The following is an 18533-nucleotide window of genomic DNA, read 5'->3' on the forward strand; positions in this document are numbered from 1 at the left end:
TCAGAAGCAGCAGCAGCAGCAGCAGCATCATCCGTCACTACAGTTTTGGCTCCGTTTACACCTTCCCCAGTCCACAGTAGCAGACTAGGGCGCACCAGATTAGCTGCATATAACCTCTCTATCTAATGTCGATACCTATGCTACGCAGGGCTTCATACAGCAGCGCGGACTCGCGCTCGGAGCGTCACTGAATCGATGGGTTCACCCGAACAGACGTCGCTACTTGGAAACAGGCCTAAGTTTATTGCAGGTAGTCTCCAGACCAATCGAGATCGCGTAGCGACGAGTAAACGCCCGGGTAGTCTGGGTAGCCCGCGGCGAACAACGGGGCTCCGGGAAGGTAGCTGGCTGTTGTGTCTGGTACCAGGTACCCGGCGCCGACGTAAGGTGACGCCCAGGGTAGCGGAGCGTAGGGTAGGCTGCGTTGAGGCGAATTATAAGTGGTCCGAAAATATTCGTTTAGAAAACATGGTTAGTCAAGGGGGACGAGGAGGGAGGCGTAAAACCGTTTGCTTCGCTGCCATATATCAGCAGCTCGAGGTTGCATTCACTGTTGACTCTTAGCAGAAAATGGGACATTCTGGTGAGACTGGGGCATAGTTTGGGGGCAGGCTGTAAATGCCCACATCCCGAAATATTGCCCTGGCTAAGCCAGTGCCTTTTAATACGTTAGCATTAGGAGTGCGAAAGCTGCCGGAAAGAAATCGTATTTGTGTGAAGTGTGGGAAGCCGGTCGCGGGATACAGGTAGGGAGGGGGTTGGGAGAGCTTAGGAGAGCATTCGCATGTTTGTGTATGTACGTATATGTATAAAAATATAGAGCGCAACTGGCGGTGGTCTGCTCTGGACCGCCGTCATTTTCACTTCGTTCTTCGAAGAGACAGCGTGTATGAAGAGTCAGATCGTGAACAACACTTCGCAATGTGGTGAACGCGGTTTAAATTATGGAACCGGGGCCAGAAAAAGGTGCGACTTAATGCTAACGCATTGCGCTCGCATGCACCGCAAAATGCGAGAGAATTTCGAGAGAATCTGGCGTTGAACTGTTTCTATTTCTTCTATTTCATTAAGGGGGGGGGGGGGGGGCTGCAATATTTAAACGAGTACTGGCACAATATATGAATTTGTACAAGGTCTACCCCTCATTCCTTGGACGTAAAAGGAAGGCAGTTAGCAAGAATGAATCTTGGATATTTTAAAAAATATTTTCATTTGATAATAAAGTTGGTTTTGAAATAACTCGACCTGGGGCCATCGACATTATCCTTATGTCATGACACAGTGAAAACTTCATTCACGTAGTGTAGCGAAAAGGCTGTGTACGATGACGTTGCCCATAAAAAAAAAGGAGATTTAATTCACCTCCCTTAATTCAACCTTAGCAGGACCGCAATATTTGGCCCAACTATCAGAGAAATTTGAATTAACGAACGGTGGCAAAATTGAACGAAATCAACTCTTTCTTTCACTGCTTTAAGCAGCCTGCATGAGCTCAGAGATAAGGCTGTGCGTGTTGTGCAAAGATAGCGCACACACTGCCCGATGTACGAATGTACGAATGGTGCGAGCGAATCCTCAAATTAGCTAAAGTTCAAGCTCAAGTATCTCAGGTTAGCTGCAGCTGAATGTCCACACCATGAGCTAAACTGGGGCTCACGGCGAGAGCGAGCTTTATTTTTATTTTTTTTTCAGCAATTTGAGGGCCGTACTTTGCCATCCCGTCTAAACTTTAAAATTTCCCATTTATTATCCCCAGTCCAAGGCGAACGCGGTAAGCGCCCATCGTTATGCAACTGAAATTTAGACATAGCCGCGTATGCGTAAGATTGAGAACTTCTGTACGGGCCGTCTGATTCGTCGACCACGGCGTACCTGTAGGAAGGCGAGTACAAACCGCGGTAGTACGGTGACGCGGCCACGTAGTCTGCGCGCGCCAGTGCCGGTAGGGGTACAGGAGCTCCTCCGCTTACGACCACGGGGTAACCCGAGTAGCCCGGTTCAGCAGGGTACACGGCGGTGGGGTAGACGGCGGCAGGGTGCACGGCGCCCACTCCGTAAGGCAGGACGGCCAGTGCCGCGACGGGGTAGTCTTGCGTCCACACCCGGTACGTGTTGTCCTTCACGTCCAGCGCGATGGTCGCCGTTTTCTGCGTGCGTAGGGAGAGGTGAGCGACGCTGTTCATTCACGCTTGCTTTTTCGTGTTTTTTTTTTAAAGCTGATTCGGTGGCATCAAGTATGGCAGAGGCGAAAGTGAATGGAAGGGCAAGCAAAGGGAGTAAGCTGGCGTATTTCTTGGGAACTTGTGAAGCAGTCCGTTTGACCTTGGAGTATACGTTTTACCTTGTTTACCTAGCCGCAAGAGTGGCAACTTGTTGGGAGTGCAGAAAGACGCGAGAACACGTAAAGAAATGGCCGGAGAGGAACGAACTTTGTCGCTACCTCATCGGCTGTCTATCAGGGTAGCTCGTCAGTCCGGATACGTCGCAAGACCGCTCGCGTAATATTTTAACCTCTGGAAATCGCGTAGCGTTCCTATCAGTCACAATCCAAAGAAATATTTGAATGCAGGTATAAGAGGAAGGGCTCACTGCCAAGTATCAGCGGATGGCAATTTCATCAGCTTGCGGCTGAATGTCGTGGTCACCCTGTTTTTTTCAGGTGGCAGCCACACCCTTCTCTAGCTGCTAGATACGTCGACACATTCTAGAGTACTCTCTGAAGCTAGCTTTTGAGTTGCTCGACGATAACGCGACTAACTCCAAATAGAGATATCGTCTGCGTACAGCGGCATGTTATCACGCTACATCAGAAAAAGATAAAGAAAAGACACGCAAAAAGAAAAGAAGGAAGCATACATCGCCTGAAAAAGTAGGACACGTTTGAATCCACTCACATTGCAGATGGCAGCCGAAGAAGCGAGAAGTGAGGCGTACTGTCATCGCGATGTCTAGGGCAGCCTGCACGCGCTCCGGCTTGCGCGAACACTTGTTAAAAGCGACAGAAAGGCGCCAAGCCGCGAAGTGCGATAGCCAACCAGCAGGTGTGCATATGGTTGCGCTATTCGGCGTACAAGGGTAGCATGATTCGCGTTACTGAAGGGAAATGCGTACGCCATGTACTGCGATGACGTTATTGTTGGCAAGCATTTTTTTTTTGCTTCATCACTTTAACCCTGTAATGCCCAAGCACAGTTCCACATCAAGGAACATTAGGTTTACCTTTATTTCTGGCCCTGCAGAGTGAATTTGTACAAAGAAAGCAAAAAAGAAACAATGAAATGGTGATTAAGTTATAACCCAATCAGTATAGTAATATTGCAGCAATTGGCTTGTTGAACTGCACAGTACTAAATCATGCGTTTTTACGTGCCAAAACCACTTTCTGATTATGAGGCACGCCGTAGTGGAGGACTCCGGAAATTTTGACCACCTGGGGTTCTTTAACGTGCACCTAAATCTAAGTACACGGGTGTTTTCGCATTTCGCCTCCATGGAAATGCGGCCGCCGTGGCCGGGATTCGATCCCGCGACCTCTTGCTCAGCAGTACAGTAACAGTAACACAGCACAGTAAGTAGCACAGCTTAACTGCACAGTACTAAGCGCAGGGGAGGGGTGGGACACTCGCTTCCAGGGATCAGAACACAACAACGGCCAAACACCGTTCCGCGTAAAGGAAAATCGGAATGTTATTTGCTAATTAGCGTAGTAACAATTTAATAATTTGCTTAATGAGATGCCGGCCACTGAAACTTCAGTTTGGCGTGTCAGAAACACTAGTACATGCTTTGCTATAGGTTTCCCGTGCTTCAATCGCCAGTATGAAGTGTCAAGCTTAGCTCATACTCAAAATTGATTCGTTAGGCTCTGTACGAATAACAATGAACTATGGGTGACAGGAAGTGATACTGTATCAAGGGTTTAGCTTGTCTGTCAGCTAATCTTGGGCTCCTTTCTGTTGCCCATTCTGGTTAACCTCCCGGCCTTCTACTTTTCTCTTCCCTCCTCCTCCTCAATTTTTCGTTCAGCTGTCTCATTTCCCGGGAAATGGGGCAAGGAAGCAGGTCATTGGCAATCTGTCCCTTTAAATGAAAGTGGTATTGATCCGTGCTCTGTAAATTGGCGTTTACGAGTTCAAGCTTGGGGTAAAATTCTGCAGCTATCCTTGCACGATACGAAAGGGTAAGATTGTGCTCCACCCGAATTATTGCAGAAAGCCGCAAAAGAAACCCATACGGGTTTCTCAGATCAAAAGCCTCACAGTTGAAGAAAAAGTTGGCCCTGGTCCGGGATGAATTTCTATAGACTGGGATACTCTTCTTGATCCGTAGGTCCAATCGTGAAGGGATAAGGGCTTCCCATCCGTTCGCTTGTTTCACTACTGTCTGCTCAGTTTCAGGTATCGTTCTAGTCAGTGATGACAGCCGGTTCAGCGACCGAAAGCGTGAATAACAATGACATACAAACACTTCCATCAGGATGGAGCCTTGTACAGAACAGATTTGGTCGATTTAATGTACTGCTTCTTTCGGGATATTTCGAGCCTGCCGTGACCATTATCGAAAGCTCGTTCCATGTTCGCGGCTTGCTCGTTGACCCAGGTTTGTGCGGCCACCCTCGACTAAAGGTCCCTTGTCGCGGGACTAAATAGTAACATTTGTGCTCGGCGCGTTTCTTTCGCTTTCTCCGCGAAGCTGGCTTGGCTTGGTTTGGCTTAGGATTTTTTTCTCGCGGACTCACCCTCTTGACGCGGAAGAGCTCCGGGTGGCGTCTCTGCCACGAGACGTCGACGAAGTCGTTCTTCTCGATGTGCAACTCCTGGTTGCCGCTTCTCCCGTCGCCGAGCGCGTTCAGGCCCTTGATCACGCCGTTGGTGGTGTCCTTGCCGACACCCTCGTAGTGCCTGACCCCGGAGCTGGACTCTTCCGGCGGGTCGGAGTCCGCGACCTTGGAACGCGCGGCGTCGGCTGCATTCTGGCATCCGACCAGGGTCGCGACCAACAGCGCCAGTAGTCTGGCCCGCACGAACATGGTTGTTTTGCGCCTGATACAAATGAGACGCGCCGTTTTACTTCGACTCGCTTTTTTTGCTATATATCGCCGGCTGGCTGCTGAGCGAAACTGTCGTCCGGTGAAATATTGTTGCGCCTATAATGCCCATGGTGGGCAAATCGCGCTAGAAAAATTAACTTCCCGCGAAGAGTTGGCGCACGGAGTTCTCACATTTACAGGCTAAGCTTTTGCGCGCAGCACCATCTAAACGAACTTTATACTAACGAAGCGAAGTATGCATTTCTTGCTGTGTTCTCTATGCTTCGACCTTGGAAAAGCGTGGCATGTATAAAAATAATAAAGGGAGGCACTTTGAAACGAAAAAGAGAGAAATGTCGATAGTTAATAAACTGGGTTTTACTTACCAAAATGAGACACCCCACCCCGTAGTGTGGGGGGGGGGGGGGGGGGGGTTGCGGAATAATTTTGACTACCCGGGCTTCCTTACCTTGCACCTAAATATAAGTACGCGAGCGCGTCTGCGATTCGCCGGTTAACGGAATGCGGCCGCCGAGGCTAGGATCGAACCCACGACCTCGAGCTCAACAGAGCAACGCCATAACCGAGCTCCCGCGGCAGGCAAGTCCTGTAGTTCGAACGTGGGACCACTGCAATTGTCCGTGGTCTTCCTTCCGAAATAGGTTCCGAGTGACGACTAAGAACATTAACGACACTGCTCCCATTTACTTATAATTTACCTTCTTGTAAATAAAGATAGTGCAGTTCTAAGCTTCGCTAAGTCGACAGAACGAGCCAAATATAGAAGAGCACTTCGAACTCGTGACGTGCATAAATGTGCTGGGACAACTCCTAAACTAATAAGCTTCCGGCGTAAATCCTATCGTGTTATATGCGGAAACTTAATGTTCTGCTTAAGGGCCAAGAAAGGAAAAAAAATCAGAAAAGCTATTTGTTTTAGGAACATCTTTTTTATTTGTGTACACCCATGAAGGCGGGGCATGTGTTAAGACAGACACGCATGGGCACCCTTTTAAACAGGTCAGATAAGTAGTCTTTGCACACTATGAGTATGGCGTTTCAGGTCACCACATTACGATTTGACGACGCTATAAAGTCTCTTACGAAGAAACGAACACACGACTTTTTTTTTTTAAATAAAAACACAGCTTACCTTGGAAAGCGGCGGGGCCCCTGTTTATTTCGTGGCGTGCGATGCTACTGTTTGCGAGAGTCGACGAAAAAATAAATAAAAAAATAAAGCCTTCGCCGATTGCACTATTGTAAATGGTCTCACGCCTCGCGCATGCGCACACGCTCACACCAGTTCCGGCTCGCTGTGGTAATGGCGGCGCCCCGTGCCTTTAGACGCTGTCGATGGTGGGAAGCCTTGCCGTTATAGCTCGAGAACGGCACGGTTGCCAGCACTGGGCGATGCCATATCGCGCCGCGACCGAGTTGGTGTGGCAGCGAAAACGCTCGCCGTTCTGTGCAGCTTGCATCGGTGTTCGTCCTCCATGGGTTTGTGTTCTAACCGGCGTCAGTCACGTGACTTTGTGTACCTTTGCAGCCGCGTCAGTCTTGGTTATAGGAAGCAACGCTTGGGGCCCGGAGAAGAACGCTCCACCTCTCGCATATCTGTTGACGTCACTAAGGTCGTGTCAGAAAAAGAAATTATGTTAAGAGTAAGTTCACATTTGCGTTTTCAACTCCCGAAATAAAGCAGTCAGCCTGCCAAACTTTACTTCTTTTCTCAAAATCAGAGCTGTTGGCAGCCCTTTCGCTACTCTGAAGGCCTGTTCGTTACGGCAGGAGCTAACTAGATCTGGCGTCTCTTGAGGACAAATCTGAGGCCAACCATCTCGGGGCCATTGTTTCGGGCCAGCCCGGGCTTCCAGCCAAGCCCGCGCCCTGAAAACCGTGTTTGCGAACACAATACTGCACTATGATAAGTTTCTTTCTTTCTTTTACTTCATTTTTATTTTTTGGTACCAGCTTCCAGACATGCGCGCCTGCACAATTGTTTGTTAGGCTTCTGCGACTTCTGCGCTGTTCCGTTAATAAGAGGGCGCTTGTCTACCGAGTTACACATGCCTCTTCGATGAGTGCCGTTGAATTAGGCCAGAAAACCAGACGCGTGGCGCCTGGCCACATTTGTGGAAGACAGCTGGGACACTCCGGAAGCGTGTCAGAGCTCGGAAATCTGATGGTCGCGGGTACGAGCGTCTTTTGTTTCATCGCCCGCTCGTTTTGTACGACTGTTTTCTATGTTCCTACAGACTCCACGTCAGAATATCGTATTTTGTGTAGCTGTGCTCAGAGTTGGACGTGTTCGGCCTTGTTGCTTTGAAGCAGATGCCAAAATAATGTTAACTTAATTGGAGCTTCTTCGGCTGTAGTTATAATAATTAGAAATCGCCGCTCCTTACTTTCCTGACTTAGTATGCGAAAGATCGGGCCACGGTCGATGACAGCTTACTGAGCAGTATCAGACGTTGCTCAGTAATAGTTACCCTCCGCGGTCGCTCTTTGGCTATGGGATTTTGCTGCTAGCGTAAAGTTGTCGGTTCAAATCCCGACCTTGAGGGCCGCATGTAAAAGCGGGAAGGGCAAATGCTCAAACACTAGTGTACGTAGTTTAGGTGCACGTTAAGGAACCCCAGGACCTCGAAATTAATTCGGAGCCTGTACGGCGTCACCCACAGACCCAGAGTTGCTTTGGCACATGAAACCCCATGAATCAATGAATGATAATTAACTAATTATTCCCGAATATCTTGAGCTGCAATTAATGTTGCAAACTTCGTTATTATCAGTTTTAGATTGGCGTTATCGATGCGAGTTTCGGATGCGGGCTCGGAGGAGCTTGTTTCGCAGGAGATCTTGTTGTATAAATTAATGCTTCATTGCAACCTCTTCAGCCAGGAGGAGGCTCCTCTGACAACATTGTCGCTTTCTTCGTGAGGAAAAAAAACGAGAAAGAAAGAATGAAAGAGACGAAAATACTGCTCAGTATGCGGAACAGACGAGAGCAGTTTAGACTTGCTTGTTGGTACATGACGAGATAAGCGAGCGAAGCATTAAGCAGACGCTGACAAGACAGTACAAGACGCACTGACTTCGCCGGCTGCAACATTGTGTGTAAAGTCGAATAAGGTTGACCTTCATTTTCTCAACTGACGAGCCATGTTTATTCGCAGAACAAATGGCGGGAAGATTTGGAGACTGTAACCAAACTGTGTAGTCTGAGTGATAATGTTTACTGGTCCCTTCATGTTCAGGGCTTCGGGTACAGTACAGTCACATTAACACGAGGCTTGTCGACGAAGCGCACAGTTCGATCACGTGGGGGAGCTCCTTGTGTCTCGAAGAGCATGACACTGTTCTCCTCGGGGTGTGGCTTAAGGAATGGTCCCGGCACGTAGAGCGTGATTTGAGGACCCGTGACGGGCCAGTAGCGGCCCAGGTTGACGCCGTTGACAAAAGCCACGCCCTTGGTCCAGTTTGTAGGGTCCAAGAATGTGTCCAATGGCTGCTGACCTTCGGGCAGCTGGAATACTCCGTGGAAAAACCCTGGAACCCCTCCCTTGTCTTTCTTTTGGAGTAACTGCTGAACTCTGTTGATGTCTTCAGCTGTCGCCAAAGGAACTGCCTCGACGGCCCAGTTCTTCAGTAGCACGTAGTTGAGCTTTGCAGATTTGAACCCCTGGATGCATGAAAAGAGGCAGATGCAAGATAATATAATTCACTATGGGTAGGTGCATAGCTCATTTCAGGTGATGTTAAGAGCGGACTATTGCTCAAACCTCACAAAGGAAAATTCGAAGCACAAATAGAAGTATTTTGTCGAAAGAAACCAAAATCAAATGGTTACGTTTATCAGCCTAGCTACCAGCCATTAAAGATTGTTAGGTTTTCTGACGTTTTCCTTGAAATTGAAACAAATAACATAGTTTTCTGTTGGCTATACAGTTGTGGCGTTTTCGTACTATTTAGCGTGACATTTTAAAGAACAACAGCCTCGATGTTCGCCATGGAGCAGTGCCGTTTTATCGTCGCATCTTCCTCGAATTGCAATGCCAGCTGTTTCACTCCCGTCCGGTCCTTAAAGAATAATCGTTTACATGTGTCTTTCTTGACGTTTACCTTTGGGTTGGCGAAGGTCTGGCTGTGCGCCTCTCTGCCCATGTTCTCGACGAGGATGGAAAGGGTCTGGTTTATTCCGGCTGGCACGTAGTCCTGGATCTTGACCACCTGCCCGCTCACCGCGAAGCTGTAGAAGACCGACACCTCTCCGCCTTTGCCGTACACGTACGCCCGGTCCGACAGTCCTTCGAGCTGCAGCAACGCCTTGGCGGCAGTCGCGAATGTCACAGTCGTCGAGTATAACACGAAGCCGAATGCCTGTCCCAAGTTCTCGAAGGACAAGGGCTCCGCGGACTCCTTCCTCTTCAGCCATTTCTGTCCGCGGAAGTGAGCCATCACCTCGTCGAGTGATACGTACTTGTCCAGGGGTATGGGGCCGATTTCCATCTTTCGCGACGGACCCGGTGGATCATCCTTTGGCACTTGCAAATGCTGCGGAAGAACAGCGCAGACCGTAACACAAGGGTCGCGTGTGAAATTCTTTTCAGTTGCAGCGTTCGTCTGTAGCTGTCATGCCGCGCAATGTGCGTGCTCAAACATTATGCAAGCTTGACATTCTTTAGCAGTCGCAAACATCGCATGCACTATTATTGAGTGATGAATATTTTTTTTACCTCTGTGATCGTGTGCCACTAGGCAAAGACATTAATTTGTCCTCCCCTTCCCCCCCTCTCTCTCTCTCTCTCTCTCTCTCTCTCTCTCTCGCTTTTGTTTTCATTTCCCTCCCCAGCGAAGGCAGGCCTAACGTACGTTGTTTAGACAAAAGTTCTTACCTTCCTTTCCTGCTTCTTTTTTTTAACTATGCGTTTTAAGTTGCACCTTTGTGTTGAATCAGCTCGTTTCACCTTGTGGACAATGTTTTAACGCGTCCCGACTCTTATTTGCTTATATTTTTCTCATTTATTTACTTTACAATTACTTAATACATGTGCATATGTTTTTTAGAGTTCATATTTTTATATTTTCTTTGAGGTAACGTTTAGGAATCTGCTTCAACGTCTGCGAAGATGGTGTCCCGCTACCACTTCCTAAGCAAACTTTGTGTTCCAGGGTCTCTCACAAGTGGTTGAACAGGCATATGTACCCGCCGTGGTTGCTCAGTGGCTATGGTGTTGGGCAGCTGAGCACGAGGTCGCGGGATCGAATCCCGGCCAGGGCGGCCGCATTTCGATGAAGGGGAAATGCGAAAACACCCGTGTACTTAGATTTAGGTGCACGTTAAAGAACCCCAGGTGGTCGAAATTTCCGGGGTCCTCCACTACGGCGTGCCTCATAATCAGAAAGTGGTTTTGGCACGTAAAACCTCATAATTTAAAAAAACAGGCATTTTTTAAACCATTGACCCCGCAGCAGATGCCGCTGCAGACGCTGACGTTCGTTATCGTTTAGTTGTCATCCTTTTGAACTACGAAATAACATATATTCACATTCCCAAAGTTTACTGTGACTCACTGTATACGACGATGTGACGCCGTCTTGTAGGCCACCATTTCTCCCACTTATCTCTCTTTCCGGGTAGGTAAGATTCTGTGAAATACTCCGAAGCCATCTAACAGTTTGAACGTGGCCGTGCACGTATTAAAATTTACCGCATATTGGATACACCGGCATGAACCCGAACACTGCCACCGACATCTTCGGGCACCGGTTCAACCAGAGCATGCATGACTACTCTTCGCAATGACCGACTATGTTATACTTAGCAGCTATGCGTAGTAGTGTCGCCAGACACGTGATCACCGCAAACGTATTAAATTGTACTTCGATAACACTGACGCAACTTGAGCACGTTGCTTCATGGTTGGACGCAACGTAACATCATGTTTCCTCCGGCGCTGGCGATCACCTTGGTATTCCTTAAACTGCTAAACACCTGTACGTATACACATATGCTTAAAATCTCTAATATTAGTCCATTACTCATCCATAACTACATCGTGTTGCGCACAGGGACACTGGCAATAGAATGTACGCACGAAGACGTGCGCTGGTCACCGAGATCTATACTTCGGTTATTGTACTCGTTACTGTTCGCGCTGAGCAAAGTTGTGGATCCAAACCAGCTAGCCCCACCAGAGTACATGTTGCATATATGTATATGTACGGTACTGATGGCGCGTCGGATGTCGTAGTAAAGAGCGTTCGGGTCGCCGGCTTCGCTGAGCGGTGCTTCGTAGTCGTAGCTGGTGACCATAGGGCGCTTCTCACGACCACCGGCCGTGAAGCCGAAATTCGTTCCGCCGTGGAACATGTACAGAGACACGGATGCATTCATTGCCATCAGGGTCTTGAAAGTCTGCAGCACTGTCTGCGGTGGTACGACCTTGTGCGGCCAGCCCCAACAGTCGGTGTTGCCCGTGTAGTACTCGCTGATTACCAGCGGCCCTGGTTCGACCTACGGCGTGGAAAAAAAAAAAAAGATGGCGAGGCGTTCTGCAGTATTCGTTCCACCCAGAATACTCTAGACAGATGACAGGCTCTGCATGAGCGTGATGGAAAAGGAGTAGATATAGACATTAGAGAGAGAGCATTTTGCAAGCGTTGGTTCGGCTGAGTATGGGAGAGGCCTTTGCTCTGCAGTGGGCGTAACCAGGCTGATGATGATGATGGTTCGGCTGACTTGCGGGCAATGGTGATGGGAGATCGCTGGGACAAGCGTTCGTGTTGCTGTTGAACATGCCGGTGTAGAACATGCCTATCATAGTGTGTGTACCTTTAAGCTTACTTGGTGCATACATGTGCCCGTGACGGGCATATTCTCAAGGACTCTTTATTGCGTAGTTGTATGGCAGTCGTAAAGGCTGTATATTTTGACGATGTGTAGTAGCATTTGGCTTTGCGCTGTAACATCTCGCGTTGTAATAGGATTAGTGACCATAAGGCTCGCGCGCGTGATCGTCGCACCTTCCGTTCGCCACGATCGTTTCAATTTTTATAAATGCTTTGTGTTTCCGGCACATCAGAAAAAGAAAAGCATTTGGCGTCGTTCTTTTTTTTTTCTAGCACCGCACGAAGCGTGAAGTAGCGTCTGATTGGCTCATTCTTTTATGTGATCCAGATCCAAGTATACGAAGCAATCGCTTTGCCTCGCACCTAAATTGCGGCACTCTAGCACTTCCATTCGCTGTTACAAATGGAAAGCGAAAATGAAGTATTGCACAAGTATCATGAGTCAGGTGGCAGTTGCTGGAAGCGGGAAGTCTTTGCACATGATTTGCCGGTAGCCACTACTATACGCTCTGAAGTGTGGCGATTATGTTAACGCGCTGCTGCTCCCACGGACATAGCTAGTTTACTGAACTTACTAACTGTTCTGGACTTCACTGAGAAAGAAAAGGAAAAGACACGCGCACAAGCGGTGAAGTAGTGCGCACATTAACAGTTAACATATTAACAGGCTCCTTTAGAAAAAAAAAAAAAAAGCTACGCATGATTTGTAGAAAATGCTACATTAGTTGGGTCGCTCAGCAGCAGTGCTACATATAGTAAGCACTCGGCTGGCGGAACATGCACAAAAAGCACCAAGTACGGAAACAGACTGTGTGTGGGTGATCGCCAGTTCGGCGTTGAGGAAGGACCAGCGCCCCTGTCACCCAGAACAGGAACATTTCGCTCGTCTGTGTGTAACTGCAGGACAATAGGCATGCGTTCACCGCGATCCGCGCGTTTATTTAGCATACACGCGCTACGTGTTTCCCTCAAATTCTTTGCCTCAATATATGACGAAAACAGGTGTAGTGCTGCGCTCAAATTTCGCATTGAGGAGTATCGTAATGGTCGGTGATCTTTTTCATTTTTTTTTCCCACGCACAACCACCCCTCCCCTCGTATGGCTGGATGTGCGTGGGGAAGGAGGGGGGGGGGGATTCGCCACCAAAAACCGTGCGACCAAAGGTTTTGTAGGGTGACGAACACACTGTAGCCACAGCACGGGTCAAGGTATCCATACTATTTCAAGGCGAATCAACCTAGCCCTCGGCATAAGGAGCGCGAGAGCAAAGCCACCACGCCGCGGCTGAGGTGCTCACCTGTGCAGCGGCTACAGTAGCGGCCACAACAGCTGGAATCGCCGTCGGAGCCATGTACGCGGTGACGAGTATCTCGCGCACCTTGTCGCAGTCGTAGTAGGACTTCGTTGCGGGGTCGCCTCTGAAAAAGACCATTTCCCGGCCAAGCCGCACCTCCAGCATGGTGAGCAGGTGCTCCATGTACAGGTGGTCGCACGCGCCGTAGACGCCGTACAGGTGCTCGACTTGGACGGCGATGACAGGTCCCGCTTTGTTGTACGTGTACGGGCTCAAAACGGTGCAGAGCTTGATGATCCATCTGCTGCCGGCAATGAAAGAAAAAGAAACATTTTTTTTACCTTGGTTTCTGAAGCAAACTAGGTTATCACGCGGTATCTTATTTTGTTATAGCGCATGCTTGACAAGGACAACAGAAGGCACATCTGACACACACACAGCGCTATGCGTGTGTCAGATGTGTCTTCTGTTGTCCTTGTCAAGCTTGCGTTATAACAAAATAAGATATGCCGTACCAACAAGCCCCTATTGCTATCCTCATTTACCACGGGAACTACGATCTGAGTACCACAGGAACAGGGATAGTAGTCGCAAATAGGTTTGCGAAAATGTGGCATTGACATGTGTATTGTCCATGGAAGAAGAGCACATTTCGAGAGCACGCTCCAGCAGCCACGATAGTGTTTCTTTATACCAAGAAGTCTGTGACGGTGACTTATTCATTGAATAAGACAAGACACACACATCCCTAAACCATATCAAAAAGTTACCTATTCATTTGAGCCACTAAGAGTCAACGTCTGTAGAGATAAGAAATCAGCCGAAAAGTCAGATGAAGCCAATTCGAAAAGAATACTCATCTGATACCATCTCATACCTTCTAGTGTTTACAGGCAGGGGCACCAGGGAGTGTCTCGCTGCGCAATCTGGAGGCTCCCGAAATTTAACGAGAATTAGGTGGGGCGACACAATTAAAATAGCATGTCGACGTTGGGCCATCTGTCTGCAAACAGATATCGGATAGGGTTGCAGCTGGAATCACGTCCCCATCTCGATGCCGAGTAATGCTAATCCTGATGGACTATGCAGAGCAACCGTCGTCGTCCTTTAAACAATGTGCGTTTATATTCAATATTTGATTGCGCTTGAGGTGCTCGTTTTCTTGCCATCGATTTTTCGGCAAGGGAGTCTTCGCTTTAAGCCACCGTGCAGTGCAAAAAAATAAGCGGACTTTTCATCATTTCAAAAGTCAAGCGACACAGTCAAGCGCGGATTGCTAACCTGTCCAAGTGGTGCCGGAATTCGCTGTCCAGGACGCGGTACTTCATGTTGGGTTGCTCTATGTGAAGCCAGTACGGCAGACCGCCGTTGTCCCGATCTCCCGAGATGTTCGGTCCTGGTCGCACTATGGCAAGAAGGTCTTGCTCTTTCACTTCCTTCAGGAATGCATCCAGGTCGTACATGTCCTGAAGTCGGAGTGTCGTTGGCATGAAACTTAGCAGAGAAAGCGATAGCGTTATCTGTGTGTTTTTTCAGCGTGAAACCGGATTTATTGCTACCAGTTGGTTCCTCACATACACACGTCAATGTGTTGCGATGTTATTAATCTCGATGTGAGAAGTGGAAAGTTGCTTTTATGTTTTTTTGGGGGGGGGTTTTTTGTCCTTACTAATGGGAAAGCATTATATGGCTCATGAGGCGAAAAATCCGGCGTTGGCGTGACCACATGATGGTGCAATAAGGCTATACGAACCCTCGGCCTTTGGTTGGATTCGAACCCACGACATTAGGTATTAGTCGGACTCACGACTTTCGGGGTTAACTATTGAAAAGTTAATAAATGCTCAGTTAATTAATCTAGATGTAACTAAATCACTCGGAACCACGACCTTGCATTGTGGGCACCTTGTGACGAGCACCCTTGGTCACTGACGTCGCGGGCGCAAAGCTCTCGCATTCATCCACGTAGGTATAAATAAGTGAACCTTGAATTTTCACCCAGGCGATTGCTTCTAACCGCTGTTACCGCTTCCACACTTTTTAACGCGATAGTGTTAATGGCTCCGTGCCGCAAAATATCCGATGTTGTGGTCGGACGTCGCTAGGCGAAAAATCATTCCGAACCACAACCACGCAGGCCCTGCGCGGGGTTGTGGTCTCAAAATAAAATACGTCTCAAATAAATAAAACGTCTCAAAATAAAATACGTCAGAAAAATAATAAAGCTTGACATAAACAGAACCTGCAGACATGATGGCGTCGGACTTTTATTTGAATATACCAGGAAACGTATTTCTGTTACGCAGAAACTCAAACACAGACCAATTTTTTTAGCAGCGAGGAGGTGAGCAAAACCATCGCGCTCAACTCCGCGCAACCGCAAGACAGCTGCGCTTGCCGGTAAGCGTGACAACCAGTCAGGGATCTTTGAAATTTATCGCGATCCACACAAAGGCGAAGCATAAGCGTCCTCCAAATTTTTTTTCTTATGCACTAAGAGGAGTTCCCGAGAATGTTTAAACGGCTGATAAAGCGCGTCTGATAAACGTGATGTTATGACAATAAGAGTTCAGCGTTACTTAAAATTTGGTTCGTATTTTCCGCTTACGATGTTTTCTGTTACATGCGAAGTCAACTGTTTATTTCCTTGACGCATGGCATATATGTGCTTGTTGTCATTCCGCCAGGCTTATTGTCACTAAAAGCTGCTTAATCCATGGCTCGGCATTCAGTTGTTTGTTCGTTTTGCTCATTCGTTCAGTCGCCCATTTGCTTCAATGAATACAGACATCATATAACTAATTTAACCACTGGTTTGTTCGTTGGATGGAGCTGAATGAATCACTTGATTTCTCGCGCTTAACTGGCGAGTTTGAAGATTTGTTTACTACTGGCGCAACGACAGGCTTTCAAAATTGAATCTCTATGTCAACAGTAAAAAAATTGTAAGCAGCAAAGTCACGAGTTTTTAATGCCCACTTTGTTAACCAACCGTAAAACCAGCCGTCATGAGACGATGACAGGGCAACCGTGACCTCAACATGATAAAACGACTAGTTACGGATTACGAAGCTAAATTAAGACGTGCGCGCACCTCACCCTGCGGGATTCTCCTTAAACACGTTCGATTAGGCAGCATCTGCGGTCTGATCAGCATCTGGATCCAAGTAACAATCAGCGGCAACGGTCCTACATTCGTCATCGGCCACGAGAACAAGCCCATTCGAACAATGCCCATTCAAATCTGTTCCTTAAGAATTCAAGCACACTTCGAGTAAGTAGTGACCCGGTCTTTCTACAATTCAGTTAAAGATTTAATTTATATTTTCCAATTTATTCACTGATTTGTTCTTTGGATTAAGTTTTTTTGATCATCTATTGGTCTCACACTAAATTCACAAGATGAAGGATATCTTGTTTGGTGGCACGAAAGGCCTTCAAAGTTTATTCTCCATGTCATAAGCAAAAAGACTGGATGACAGGCCATTTACAGAAGCAAAAATCTTGGGAGCCCGTCCTCACAGTTAATTAGCCCGGAAAGCAGTTCGAGCTCTTCTTCGCTACCTGAAGGCAACAGACTTGGGTGCCAGACTATAGACATCCTACATATAAGTTCTCTCTCTCCCTCTTTCACTCCCCATTCCCCTCCCCACGTGTAGGGTAGGAAACTGGACTCAGTCTGGTTAAACTCCCTGCCTTTCTCTCTCTCTCTCTGGAAAGTCGCTGATTTGTCTGCACACATTGTCATATGCGCGCGTAGCGAGAACCAGTAAAACCGCGCCTGTAGAATGCGTACCGACTCACCTCGAAGTTGTACTGACCCGGTTCCGGTTCATGGCCGCTCCATTCAATGTAAAACGAGACGGCGTTGAGGCCCGCCATCTTGATCCGGTGCAGCCGGTCCTTCCAGTAGGCGCGCGGCACTCGGAAGTAGTGCATCTCACCGGCAACGTACCGGAAAGGCTGCCCGTCCTTGAGGAATCGCTTGTTCTCGTGGTCGATGACGAATGTACGATCATTGCCGCTGATTGTCATTTGGATGCAGACACTCATGAGAGCGCAGATGCTGCCGAATGGAACGTGTTTCAGGAGGATCCCACGCAGTGAAGTTCGCGCACGTCTTAGTTTAGCTTCGTACCCCATAACTCGTCGTTTTTCCATGTTCAGGTCACGGTCGCGCTGTCATCGTCTCGTTGCGTCATGATTGGCAAGCATGATAAAAGATTCAGGTATGATGAAAATTGTCGGTGTTGTATAAGAGTGCCTTCTACGTATGAATAACTTAGTTCCAATGTCTGTGCTGACGTGTATGAGAGTAAGGGCTGGCACAACAATGAAGCGCATTCGAGGCGTCCTGAGAAGCGCTGAAACAAATACGTGCCCCGCGCTTCCTTCCAGGAGGTATGTTTCAAAGCGAAATGCCTGGTAATCGTTCTTAGAGATGACTTACGATGTTCTTGCGTCACTTTCAGGTGCACAAGCTGACTTACGAAGTCCTCGCGTTACTTTCGGGTGCACGAGTATGGAGTACATTTTCTTACGCTCTTTCCCAAATTAAGCAACGCGCACATTTCCTCTTTAGAGTGAAGTTTATCCGTCTTCAGGTGTTGCCCCCTAAGTGAGTTTCCTGCCAACTTCGCGTTGTCTATCCTGTCACTCCTCTGACGCGTTCAGTCGAGCACAATCATCAGGCTGTGCTGACAGGACAAAGCCAAAGTATTTGCGTCGTCCTCGAAGCTGTTCGTTTGCTCGTTATTGTAGGCTTTCTTCTATCTGAACATGTGTGGACCACTCATTAGTCCATCCATTGTCCTCTCGTCGATAAAAGAAGTGGCTACATGCGTGCTAATTTACTTGCGTGACGGGCCACAACTCTCTCCTAGCACTCGTTCGGCGATATCATGGCGGCAGGTCACGACTATTCGAATCCAGCTTCCGACCTGCCTTTAACACGCTTCTTTAAAGGAAAAGTAGAGCTTGTCCAACGACTCTCTGTATATAGTTGTTTCTAATTGCATCTTTTGAGACGTGAGTGTTTGGCACACGGTATTTCTTTAAGGTTGACATGCAGTGACTCTAATTCTGCCCTTTGGGAGTCTTTTGTTTTCATAATCCGCAACTGGCCTGTGCTTGTAAAATGTCGTGGCGTGTTTCTTCGCACCACTACGCAATTGTTGAATAGGCTTACATGGAGTCACTTCCAGTGCTATGAACACGTACACTTCCCTTAAAAGGAGTCTATAGTACGATTAGCTAACTAGGCACCGCCTGCACCTTCTGCTCCGGAGTACATTGATATAGCTTGATTGCGAGTAAGAAAAGCAGAATTAAGGTGCAAGGTGCCCCACACAGGA

General features: G+C 48.0%; 2 protein-coding genes across 5 annotated transcripts; both read right to left on the reverse strand.

The window, feature by feature from the left end:
* Positions 1 to 161: 161 nt before the first annotated feature.
* LOC126539387 (uncharacterized) lies at positions 162 to 6685 on the reverse strand. The gene is made up of 4 exons (XM_050186211.3): positions 6183 to 6685; positions 4739 to 5042; positions 1873 to 2147; positions 162 to 419 (listed from the first exon to the last, which is right to left on the reverse strand). The coding sequence occupies exons 2-4, from the start codon at positions 5027 to 5029 to the stop codon at positions 242 to 244; spliced, it is 744 nt and encodes a 247-aa protein (XP_050042168.1). The 5' UTR covers positions 5030 to 5042; positions 6183 to 6685; the 3' UTR covers positions 162 to 241.
* Positions 6686 to 8175: 1490 nt separating this feature from the next.
* On the reverse strand, positions 8176 to 17820 carry LOC126539398 (beta-galactosidase-like). 4 transcript variants are annotated; one of them, XM_055075339.2, is made up of 6 exons: positions 17630 to 17820; positions 14461 to 14645; positions 13183 to 13483; positions 11259 to 11549; positions 9155 to 9586; positions 8176 to 8714 (listed from the first exon to the last, which is right to left on the reverse strand). In XM_055075339.2, exons 2-6 carry the CDS (start codon positions 14640 to 14642, stop codon positions 8286 to 8288), a joined length of 1635 nt encoding a protein of 544 aa, XP_054931314.1. In that variant the 5' UTR covers positions 14643 to 14645; positions 17630 to 17820; the 3' UTR covers positions 8176 to 8285. The 4 variants fall into 4 exon arrangements, with proteins under 4 accessions (XP_054931314.1, XP_054931312.1, XP_054931311.1 ...); XM_055075337.2 differs by lacking the exon at positions 17630 to 17820 and adding an exon at positions 16984 to 17619 and having other exon boundaries at positions 13183 to 13480; XM_055075336.2 differs by lacking the exon at positions 17630 to 17820 and adding an exon at positions 16984 to 17619.
* Positions 17821 to 18533: the final 713 nt, after the last annotated feature.

This window comes from Dermacentor andersoni, chromosome 11 (assembly GCF_023375885.2).
Source record: "Dermacentor andersoni chromosome 11, qqDerAnde1_hic_scaffold, whole genome shotgun sequence".
NCBI classification, from domain to species: Eukaryota; Metazoa; Arthropoda; class Arachnida; order Ixodida; family Ixodidae; genus Dermacentor; species Dermacentor andersoni.

Bases quoted from the DNA above. Each gene is read 5' to 3' on its own strand.
- LOC126539398 (XM_055075336.2), bottom strand. From the start codon at position 17,340: ATGGAAAAACGACGAGTTATGGGGTACGAAGCTAAACTAAGACGTGCG. The intron at 13,484-14,460 runs GTTAGCAATCCG...CATTGCCGGCAG, and splicing joins TTCCGGCACCACTTGGACAG to CAGATGGATCATCAAGCTCT. The intron at 11,550-13,182 runs GTGAGCACCTCA...TCCACGCCGTAG, and splicing joins CTACTGTAGCCGCTGCACAG to GTCGAACCAGGGCCGCTGGT.
- LOC126539387 (XM_050186211.3), bottom strand. From the start codon at position 5,029: ATGTTCGTGCGGGCCAGACTACTGGCGCTGTTGGTCGCGACCCTGGTC. The intron at 2,148-4,738 runs GTGAGTCCGCGA...CTACGCACGCAG, and splicing joins AGCTCTTCCGCGTCAAGAGG to AAAACGGCGACCATCGCGCT. The intron at 420-1,872 runs GTACGCCGTGGT...GCCTCAACGCAG, and splicing joins TTGTACTCGCCTTCCTACAG to CCTACCCTACGCTCCGCTAC.